At 38.2% G+C, this 11,966-nt stretch overlaps 1 protein-coding gene across 4 annotated transcripts in view; it reads left to right on the top strand.

Annotated features, from left to right (window-relative positions):
- Positions 1–31: 31 nt before the first annotated feature.
- RAD54B (RAD54 homolog B) overlaps positions 32–11,966 on the top strand; it is a 62,252-nt gene continuing 50,317 nt past the window's right edge. The window contains exons 1-3 of one of the 4 annotated variants that reach the window (XM_021543212.4): positions 32–118; positions 3,063–3,216; positions 3,860–4,031. In XM_021543212.4, the coding sequence (XP_021398887.1) occupies positions 3,079–3,216; positions 3,860–4,031 (310 nt within the window). In that variant the 5' untranslated portion in view covers positions 32–118; positions 3,063–3,078. The other 3 variants (XM_085572341.1, XM_085572342.1, XM_085572343.1) reach the window with 3 other exon arrangements.

The raw sequence follows: 11,966 nt of genomic DNA, 5'->3' as shown, positions 1-11,966 counted from the left end.
GCGCGGGCAGCGCCTCCCGGGGGCGGGAAGGGAAGGCTGGCGGGGCGCAGGCGCGGTGCGGCCGCAGGGCTGCCGGGAGCGCGCGGCGGGACAATTGAGCGCGGAGGCGGGAGCGCAGGTACGGCAGCCGCGGGCCCTGCTGGAAGCGACCCCGGGACAGACCCTACCAATGGCATCGCTTCACCCCCCTGCCGTGGGCAGGGACATCTCTCACTAGATCAGGTTGCTCAGAGCTTCGTTCATCCTGGTCTTGAGCGAGGGGGCATTCACAAGTTCTCTGGGCAGCCTGTTCCAGTGCCTCACCGTCGTCAGAGTGAGGAATTTCTGCCTTACATATAATCTATCCCCGCTACCTCAGATTGAAGCCACCCACCCTTGTCCTACTGCTACATGGCTCTTGTAAAAATTCCTTACAGCTATTTCTGGTTTGAAGCGATTTTTCAGTAATGCTGATGTTCTAGGCGATGCGCTTGCTGCCTGCAGTTTAAGGTGATGCTGTGTCACGTCTCCGCAGTTGCCCACAGCCCCTGTTCTGCCTCTGCATCTGTGCCGGCAGTGCCTGTTCAAACACTCCGGGAGCAGCTGCTCGAGTTTGGGCCGGGGTGGGCATTGTGGCTGCCTTTAGCAGAGCTCCGTGCGCACCGTGTTGAGCTGCATGTGTAAAATCTCGAAACGTTCTTTGTATGCATATTTAATTTTCAATGCAGCTACTAATGTACCCTTAAGGGAGAAAGTACAACCGAATTCAATGCCTGACAAACTGTGAGACGGTTTGGGCTGTGGTTACGTGGTGCGCTGGGTTTGGTCAGGCACGGTTGCTAATAAAAGCCGGAGCAGTGCTTTTTGCATTGCTCGCAGCTGTTTCCCTGCAGCCAGACCTAGCAGTAAGGCAAGGGCATGGTTCCCGGTGTACCGGTGCTGTCTCTCAGGAAAGGGCATATTTGCATATTCTTTCATTTAGTTGTAGTCCGGAGCTGTTCCTTGCCATGCTTCACTCACTCTGATCTTATCTGAAGGACCTGGCATCAGTGGTTTGTTGTACGTCCCTGATGTTCTATTCCTATTAGGTAGTAGTGTAAAGTTAGTAGTGTAAAGTAAATTGTAAGCGTTTTGGTTATTTTTTTTAACATATTAAAAATTCATTATATTTTATGAAAACTTGTATTTTAAAAAACAAAGATGTAATTCTGGCTGCCATATTTAATTTTAAAACCCACAAACCTGTAACAGTCTTTTTACTTACACGTAGGTAATATGGTAACAGTGAAGTTACTGAGTTATCAAAGATAGTGTCTTCAAATGTCTTAGTAATTTTCAGATCTCCTAATGAGTTTGTTTTTATGGTTTTAGACTAAGTGATAGTGCAATGGCCAAATAGATTTGGGAAACAAAGCACTTTAGTCATGGATATGTGCAATTTATGAATTATACAGCTTCTCTGTCCCACAGAACCTCAAGTGCAGTGGGCAGGGTTAATGTAGCACTGCAGCCATGCTATGCACAGTCCTCCTGCAGAATCCTGGGGTGTCCTGTAATGTCTTCCCAAGCATCACTGTGTAGTGTCGGGTTGGGAAGAGAACTTGTTCAGATTCCCATGGCACCTGAAGCTGGCTGTGGTGAGCACTGGTACTTGCAGTCTGCTCCCCCTGAATATTCTTGACACTTTTGCAGTGTTCACAGTGGCTTTTCATGCTACAGATCTTCCTGTTATAATAACCATGCTACTCCCTTATTGCATAGGGTTAACTAAAACTCATTTGCTGTCACTGTTGTCAGGTAAGCCTAACTTAAGTGAACTGCTGCATACACAGAGGCTTCTTTCCTTGTATTTTTAATAACAGCCACAGTGGAAGTGACAACAGTTGAGGCCATTTTGCCCCTGCGATTTATGTCTAGTAACAGCATCATATATATGCTAGTTGTGCAGATATGGGGAGAGAGCAGTACTCCTGCTACCAGTCTCTGCATGTTTGAAAAGTCTTTTGGCAGTGCTCTGTCACTACTTCAGTGCAAACCTTGGAAATAATGGTGGTTGTGCCCCAGGAAGCCACTGGAGTGCAGAGTAGCGCCAAAAAAGGTGCAGAAACACACTTGCAGCAGAATGCAAACATGCTTTTGAGATGTTACAGAAGTTTGATTCTGCAATCTGTATTGCAGTTTATTTTTAACCCAGTTGTTGGTGCAATCATTTAAAATAAACGTGTAAACAGAGAATTAAACCTGTAACTGTAGTGCAAGTTGTGCTTGCCTTCTTCATTTTGGCTGCTGTGTCATTCTGTTGGCATTTTCTTCTTTTGTTTGATTTCTGTCCACTTCTTTGAAGCATTAAGATTATAACTTGTTTTTCTATTGGTTGCAAAAGTAAACTTTGTCATATTAACATTGGTATATGTCTGGTTTTGCCCTAAGATTTTTCTGGGGAATAATGGTCTTATACTTTGAGGGAAAACCTATAATACATTCTTTCCACTGTTCAAGTGGACATAACATGAAGCAATAATATTCACTGTAATTCAGTGATAATTTTCTGCTGAATATTAATCTTATTATGGTGAACCTGAATGACCAATGTAATTGACTGTTTAATGCAAAATGCTGGTCCCAGATATGAGACATACCTTCAAGATTCATTGTTCATTGTGCACTAATAATGGGCTTTTCAAAATTATAGAAGAGTGTATAGAATAGTAAGTTTTGCTTAAAATTGTCTTTCTTTTAATAAAACTGCTGTAAGTTTGCTAAGTAGCCCTATACTGTGTATCTCCAGAGCATTTATTACTGTTGGGAACTCCATTATTGTCTTTTTAAATTAAAATCGAGGTGTTCAGTTGCAGAATTTGCTGTAGTTGATCTTTCTTAGTACTTAAACACAGCATTGCAACGATACTACCTTTTCTTAAATGTTACTATGCTTGTGAATTAATATTGTTATTTTAAGATCTTGTATGCTCTTTTATATTTTGAAATAGTGCTTTTGTTGTCACCTATGGATATATTTTTATATTTAAAGCCTATTCTGACTACAATTGTCTTTATCTGCTTCCTTCTTGTCCACTCTGCAGAGCAGTACAGCTGAATATGAGGCGATCTGCAGCTCCCAGTCAAGTCCTAGGAAATGCTGGCAAAAAGCCAAGGTTTATACCACCAGGAAAATGTACTGCTGTTTGTCTCAAGAATGAAACTAAGGAGATGGACCAAGAAATTAAGTCGAAGGAGGTAAACTGAACAGTGTACTAAAAGTATTTTGTACAGTATTGTGATTAAAAGATAACATCTGAGCTCACTACAAACAATCTCTGTTTAAATAATCTATTCAGAACAAATTTTGACAGCTTTGCTGTAAGTACCTTTGACCTTGCTTCTCAGGTTAGGCTTCTCTCACTGTGGAGTGGTTGCAGAAGAATGTTTTTCAAATAAATAAAATTAATCAGTATTGAGCCCAAATGCAATTCCCAAGTGTAAATGAGGTGGAGATTGCATCTTGTCATGGGCTTTATTGGATTTTTTTGTAAAAGCAGTTAAAAAGCAAGGATGTAAAGTCTCAGTATGCTGAGTTGCAGTTCTGCTGCAAAGGGACTTTCTCTGAAACCTTTAATATTGACACAGAAAAGCAGCACAATTTTTATTTATCTACAGAAGACTTGTATTAAACTAAATTCATAAACTATTTACACAAGTGTTTGGTATTGTGTGCACACACATGTTGTGATGCATATAGTTTTGCAGAGATGTATGTATTTATGTAACAATTTGATAATGAAAATTAATATGTCTTGAAATCCCTTCTTGTTGCTCTTTTCTCTATTCCTCTCCACCTGCATGCAGGAAATGCTATTGTGAACTTATTTCTCTTTTGCAGATAGATGAGAAAGAGGGAGATGCTTCATTGCTATCTAAAATAAGTATCCAGAATCAAAATGAAAATTTTACACGGTCTATGGAGTCAACTGGAAAAATAAAGCCAAAAGCATGTTTCAGCATTGACAAGTGTAGCAAGGCAGAAAAGAAAACACTAACTGTGCCCAAAGCTGGTAAGATGCTCTTTCTTTTTTACTACCATATATCATAAGAGAATTTTGAAGCTTATGAATGATAGACTGTATATACTAAATTTTTGTGAAGTGCTATTATAAGCATTGTGCAGCGTTATAAGCATTTTTCGGTGTTATACTGGATAGAGTGATTGGAATAAGTGTTAAACAAATTTTTGAATAAAAAAGGAAAGAACCAAGATGCTTTGGAAGCTAGTTGGTAGTGTTGCTATTCAGGTTTGTGTCTTCCAGGAAAGCCTTATAGTCAACTCACTCTAATCTACAGTTGGTGCAATACAAGAATTGTAATACCTTAAATAGTGGGAAAGTGTTGTAATTTGGAGACCTTGTTGAACTCATGCAGAGAAAGCTAGCCATTCTGAGTGGATTCAGGTTTTTTTCAGAATTCATGAGGTTTTCTTTTCTTCAGTATCTCCAGTGGGCACTTAAGGATTAAGCCAACTTCAGCCACAGAGCAGAACCGGCTTTGATCATTTGTGGGTGTGCACTTCATCAGCTGTGCCCTGGTAATGAATGCCTCTAAAAACCAGGGTAGTAAGCACTGCAAAGACACTGAAGTGTCTGAACTATAGCAAGTGCACTTGGATGGACCTGAGCAACATTGTGGGGTTGAGTGTCTTCATTTCCCAGTCCTGGTGTGCTCTGACCACAGATGCAGCACAGTTCTGTGTTGTGTGAATGCAAGTGTATGACCTCAGGAGCTAAGTACATCTTGAAAGCCTGGCACTTGAACTGTGTTACTAACATTGATGGATGAAAATCACTCCTTTTGGAGCCAGCTCAGGCATTTTAAAAACCTGTCTTACTGTTATTTCACTGTTGTTTCTTTGTAATTAATTACACTGATAATGATGGTTTAAGGTTCATTTAATTAATAATAGTTTGTGTAGTGAGTGAAGTTTTAAAAGAACATTTCAGGGCCTCTTACCACCTTGAATTATTGGAAGGCTTTAGCAGTTGCATTCAATTTTGTTTGTTATAAGACCTCTTAAATCCTGAAGCCTTATTGAAGCAAAACTAACACAGCTCTGTGTCCCAAGGTCCAGCCAATTAATTAGCCATTAGTAAGGCTAATTCCCAGAAGGAAATTATTCCCAATAGGCACACATATGTCCTATATACACATACACATGACTGGTCACATAGGCCAACATAGATACAGAACACTGCACTCAGGCAAGCACAAGCAGTGCCCATGGACACATCCCTTCCCTGATCTGACTGCTTGGGGTAAAAGCCTGTTTGAGGAAAAACAAATGAATGCATATGTATTTATATGTAAATACACGTGCACACAGAGAATTTAGATCCCTCCAGTAACTGACCTGATTCACTCAGTCTGTTCAGTAGCTGGCTTCTTGATTTGTTGGACACCCCAGCTGTGGTCCAAGATGTCCTGGTCTCTTGAGTAACTTGCATGGACTTTTTGGTCCCTTCAGTAGTCAAATCTCCAATATCTGGCCCAGACTCATGGCTGCTCCAATATTTGGCTTCCAAGCCTCTTATACTACTTGCCAGCTAGTCCACGTTAGTGTTTGTTAGCAATCTCACACAGTATATCCAGGCAGCATACTTGGTCTCTGGCCTCTCTGCTTGCTGACATACCAGGTACCTGTAACCTGTCCAACTCCAGCTTCCCCCTGGGAAAATATTTAGAAATGTAGTTTAGTAGGAAGATGGGACTGGGTCTGGCAATAGGATGTAGTGCATTGCTGAGGAAGCTTACTGACCTTCATCTGTTTAAAAGTGGCTGCCTTTTTCCTTTTATTGTTACATGCTTGTTCCTGCCTGAACTATCTTTGTCTGGTCCCTTTTGCATGTCTTTGTAGTTTTTGATTCTTTTTCTCTCCATCAACACCCTTTCTAGCATCTGGAGGTTGTACAAATTCCAGGCCCTGGTAGGCAGCAATCCCCTCCATTCTGTAAGGTGCTTTGGAGAGCCTTTGCCATTGACTCTTCTTTCTGCATTTCAGTCCTAGAAAATGGGAATGTGATAGCCCTGATAGGATGCTGCCACTGGCATGGTATGTGACCCAGAGTGTATGCACTCAATTTGGCAGAGCTAATGTGGGGAAATTCAGCTTCCTTGTAGGTCTTTAAGTCTTTTGTGTTTATCTGCTGCATGCTGAAACTTCTAGTTGACTCCTAGACTTCAAGAAATTTTTCAGTGTCTATAGGACATGTTGAGGGGTCATGCTTCCCTATAGGTACATCTGCAAAAATTTGTATCTGCTAGTTCTGCTTAGCAGTGAACTTAAAAGATAAACAGTGGATTTAATTCCAAAATAACATGGGAAATCTGCAGTCATTATAGCAAAAAATATTATGAAGTGGAAAAGATACTAAATGTCTTTTCCATATCATGAATTCTGGGTGTGGAATTCTGGTTGCAGAATTCTGGTATGGGTCCTCTGTGATGACTTTAGAAAAATAACCAAAAAGTTGTGGAGTGAAACTGGGTGAGCTGCTTCTCTTGATGTGCTGTTGCCTTTCTGAACAAGGCATTTTGTGCCCAGGCCCTTTCTATGCATGCAGAAGGAGGCCAACCCTGCAAGCCTTTGAAAAACTGTCATGAAAGGTGGTATAAAAGAAGGAAGTCTAATGTCAATGTTAGTTATTGTCTTCAGGTTCACTGGTGATGAGAGCACTGTAGTGAGAAAACAAACCTGTATTGAGTCTTCCTTAAATCTTAAGTAATTTTTTTAATAACTCAGATTTTCCAAGACAGTTTCTGCCCTTTACATCACATTTGTCTGCTATTCATTACAGCCAATGTAGCGATTACATTGATTATGTAAATCATAACCTTCTTTGTAGTGTGAAGTTAAATTGTTTTGTCAAAGCTGGCTTTGGTATGAAATTCAGAAGTAATGGAAACCAGTTGTAAAAGCCAGAGTCAGTTGGGTTTTTTTATTATTATTAATATTATAATGGAATTATATTTGACTGTTGGTCTCTGGAGCCTCATACTTCTACTCATACTTAAAGGGGCATTAAAATAATTTTAAGATTGAAAAAGTCTGTGTGTATGCATTATTTTGGTCTCCATAGCATTTAATGCAGATGATAAACAGTTTGATAGTTATGTATGACCCTCAAAACTGCCGTGTTTGGGTTTCCAGTGCTGCAGTGGAATGTGTAAATAAATACCCTAGGTTCCATTGAAATTCTTTTGAAACACCTGTGAACCATTGGACAACTGCACTGTTCATAGACCTAATCTTTTTGATACCCAGCCCTGAAAATGCTGTGCATTCTTAAAAAAAAAAAAAAACCAAAAAAAACCAAAACCAACAAAACTCAGTTATCTGACACATGGTGTTCATTTCTTGGAGCAGGCAAGTAAGGATTTTATTAGATGGAATCAATCTTAAAATTATAGCGTATCTGGCTTAAAAAATAGATGTTTTGCTAAGCATCTTTAAAAAAAATCTTAACTAAAATGTCATTAGTAAAAGTGAAGTGCAAGGGACTCTGAAATTCTGTGAGATGAGGTATTTTCAGAGACATTTAGTAAGTTTGTAGCAATAGCTGAATGAAACTTACCTATGTGTTGTAATTTCAGGAGTGTTTGAACTGTAAGATTTTGAACATGTTCATTGGGCAATTTACAGCTTGTGATTATAAGTTCTGAATACTGGAAAATAATGTTACATGTTTCTTTGTAGGAAAATGAACTTTACTACTCCTTTAAGAATTGGTACTTGCTTTTTTTAAAGAGGAATGAACATGGCAATCTCTTTGGTACGTTTGTTTTGTATTCAGAATATTATACTTGTTCACACAATGGATCTTTGAAAGGGAGGTGATTTATTTGACATTGTCATTAATACAATCCCTCCAAAGAATTCAGCTAAGTGGGCATGCTCTTTAAAAATGAAAATTACTTAAATATTCCTAAACTATTTACTATTACTATAAACTATTTACTATTTCAGTAACTGAAAACAAAACCATTAATGTGTTTGGAAGGATATTGTACCTTTCAAATACTCAGTTTCTACTTGTCCATGTGACATTCTGAGGTTCTATTAGCAATAACAAGAAAATACAAATAAGTTGCATTTGAAGGAACAATGGACAGGCAGACCCCTAAACTATACTTAGTATCTCCTCGGTGTAGCTAGTGAGCAGGATTGGCAAGAACTGAGGTTTTTACCCACATTGCCTTCAATTTAAAGATTTAACATACTTATTTTATATATATAAAGCAAACATAATTTAATTTATGTTTATTATCTGAGTTTACAGCTTACTTTCTGTTGGTACTTTTAATCTAGGAGAATGTTGCTGTGTTCTGCCCTTTGGGCTTACTATTTTGTGTGTGGAAATGAACAGCTCTTTTCACCTGAACACTTGGATGCAACTTTCCAGTTGGACTAAGATTTCATTGTTTGTAGGTGAACAGAAAGAGTGGATGAAGGCTTTTATTCTGTTACAGCTCTCTACCTGTTTGGTTGGTTTTTGGTTCAAGAGTACCTTGTTTTTCATCCATCACTAACATCTGCTAATGCATCTTCCAAGAGGAACTTTGCCAGAAGTCATGGTCAGATACTATCTTTGAGCTAACAATGAGGACAAATTGGAACTAAATTTCATAACAGGATTAATGTGCTCACCCTATGTCTCTAAATAGATGTTTCTGAATGTCTTTCATGATAATATCAACTGTACTGATTATTTGCATACAGTTTTGAATATATTTTCTCTATCTTCTCTGGAATACAGTTAATGTTTACTGACTACATTGATCTGTAAGGTTGGATGCTTTGCATACTTAACCTTCATTTTTCATAATGCGGTTCCTTCAGCTTTTTAGAACATTATTACAGGTTTGTCTGATACCTCTTATCACTTGATATGAATAAAGTCCTTTTAAGCAATTAATGTTACTATTCAGAGAAAATCCACTGTTCATTTATGACAGTAGCAATTACCTGCCACTTTTAATCAGAGGATTGAAAAATTTTATTTTCAAGACTTTCATATTGTCCAATTTCAGTCTAACTGCCTACTTTTGGTTTCTAGTAACAGAACTAAAAACATTCATGCCTGGCATCTCATAATGAAGCAGATTATTCCTAGAATTACTTTGATATCTTTGTAGCTGCAGTTCTGTGTGTCCTTTAAATGTTTTATCAACAACTGGTAAAGCACTTAAATCTTTGGGTAAAATACTCCATAATCATCTGTAGCTCTTAAAAATTACTAAGCACACCTTAGAACAGCTAAGATGTGACTGGATGCCTGAGTGTAAGTAATTTATTACTGCATTTTACAAGTCTATAAATTTTGTTGTAATTTCTTATTCAAAATAGTACCAAATTACTTTGTTAGATCTTTATGATTTAAAATGTTCTCCTTCTCCCTGCAATATTCTAGAAGAATCATTTATAATAGCAAACAGATACATTTATAGACAAGTTTATTCTCAATTCAGGATAGTTTGTTTACTGTTTAGGTGTCATCTGTGCCTGTTTGATCAGTCCATCGCAAGAGATGGGGACTGGTTAATAAAACTGGACTGATGTAAATGCATGGTAAGATAAATTGTCTGTATCTGATTGGATGCTGGTTCCAGAAGTGTTTATTTATACATCAGTCACAGTGGGTCTCATGTTTTGTGGTCTGTAGCTTTGGGATTCTTTGACATTTCCTCAAGACAACACCTTTTACTTGGTGTTCTTCTTTGGGGTGTGAAAAGGTGTATTCTACTCTGCAGCTGTCTTAAGGCCTTTCCTTGTGTTTCCACAGCTGATTGTGCACACTCAGTGTTCCCCTGGGCTGTTGTTATGTTCCTAACTGTGTTTATTCATCTTGAATTTGGGATGCCCACCAGCTGAGTGCTGAGCTAAACAGTGCTAGTAGAATTAGCAGCCAAGAGTGAGATGGAAAGAAGGAAATTTACAGCAGCTTCACCACCAAAGGCAACATCTCATATAATGCTCAGCAACTGCAAAAGTGCTTTCTTGGATGGGGCAGCCATCTGCAATGCTGCTGTAAAACAAATCCAGACTTGCATAATTCTAGTGGGATATTCCACACTTAATTTATAATTTGGTATGATCATATCTTGCTGTCATATGAATAACTAGGCTTTATGTAATTATAGATGATATAACCAGGATATTCACACATTGGAGAAAAGAACCGTGAATTGGCAGAGAAATGTACTTTTCATCTGCCCCAGTTAAATGTGCTTTGCATTTGAGCTAATGAAGATAATGAAGGCAAGTGGAAGTAAATCATAAATTAGAAAGGGTATTACATGATCAGAAAATAAAGAAAAAGAATTATATTAGATGTAAGATATTCAACATTTTCCAAGGAAATTGGAGGGATTAAAATGAAAATTGCACACTAGTAACTTGTCTATTATCTGTGGCTGCTTCTTTTCAATGAAACATATAAATTGCCAGGTTCTTTACTTTTGAGCAGTGATACATACGTTACTGAAGAAAGCTGTGCTCCATGTGAAGATGATAGTCTTTCATACATTTTTAAAAAAAGGTGTTAAGTTATTGAAAATTAAAATTTATAAACAAACAAGCAGAAAGACTTAAAAACTCATGCAGAAAGAGAAGTCTACTTGGAAACTGGAGATACAAAGCAAACACCCCTTTCCAAGGGCTGGCAGGGGATGGGTTGGGAAATGAACTTACTATCCCAATATATTTATTACAATTTAGCTCCCTAGAGTTGCATGCAAGCACACAGCATGTAGTCTGCAATATACAGAAAAGAAATTATCTAATACTGTAACTTTAAAAATTAGGCACTTGGAAAATACGCTGCGTCAAGATTTTCTTAAAGAATTCAGGTTTATCAGTAATAATTCTTTCTATTCCCTCATCCTTTCTGAGGAGAGCTGTACACATAGTTTCTTCTTACTTCTTTTTTGATTTTCAAAATCTGTTACCAGGCTGTACAAATGTAAGATGGGTCAAAGAGAAATGCATGGCTATTCACATTTTCTCACATGTCTTTATTTTCCTTTTCTCACCCCTTATAAAGTTCTAGTTTGGAATGTGAGGTTTTGGTGTGTATATTCTCAGCTTTCCTGTCTCAAATAGATATGAAGGTGGTCTTAACAAAAGATGAGGGAACACAGCTATCAGGTGGAGGGACAAGAAATGCCTTACTGAAAGGAACTGGGAGGTTTTTTTGAGCTATCATGAGTATTATGACAGACTAGGCCTGAATGCCTTCAAAGCTAGTTGTCAAATCTTTCTGTGGCTGTGCTCATTGTTTGGATCCCCTTTGTTGCCGTGTCAGCCTAACTAGAGTTCAGTCCCAGCTCTTGGCTTTGGGCCTGAAGTTTTCCTTGAAGCAGAAGCTTTGTCATAGTATGACTTTCCTTGAGCCAACAAGACAATAAGATGATTATCTCACTGTCTTCAAATCATCCACTGAGCAAGATTAGAAGAATGGAGAAAGCTGTTTCTCTGTCAACTGCAGGGAATAGTGCACAGGGTAGTATTTTCAGCATAGTATGTAAAAGCATAATCTCCAAAATTTTAATCTCTCTATGAACAAAATGGGAAACTTGCAGAAACTTGGCTTCTCTTACACTATTTCTTTTCCTAGGGGCTATCTTGCTAGCAAAGAAGTGAGGAAAAAGAATACTTTCAAACCTTTCTGTATTTCTCAGCTGTTTTTGATTAGTCATCAAAAAGCTTGTTGGAAGAGAGGATCAGAGAAGGTATAAGCATGTATTAGGAATTGATGCATTTCTTAATTTGTAAATAATGGGGCTGTTAGCTTTTCTATTTTTAAGGACACAAGTGAAGAGCTAATTAATGGATCTGTACAGTCACGCAGTGTTATATAGCTTTAAGCCAAATGTAGTTTGAAGGATGGTTACTGATCTGAATGTGTGGGTCTTGGAATGACACAATGAGATGAAGATAAATT

Source organism: Lonchura striata, chromosome 2 (assembly GCF_050655825.1).
Source record: "Lonchura striata isolate lonStrDom1 chromosome 2, ASM5065582v1, whole genome shotgun sequence".
NCBI classification, from domain to species: Eukaryota; Metazoa; Chordata; class Aves; order Passeriformes; family Estrildidae; genus Lonchura; species Lonchura striata.
This window is presented reverse-complemented; position numbering and strand designations above follow the sequence as displayed.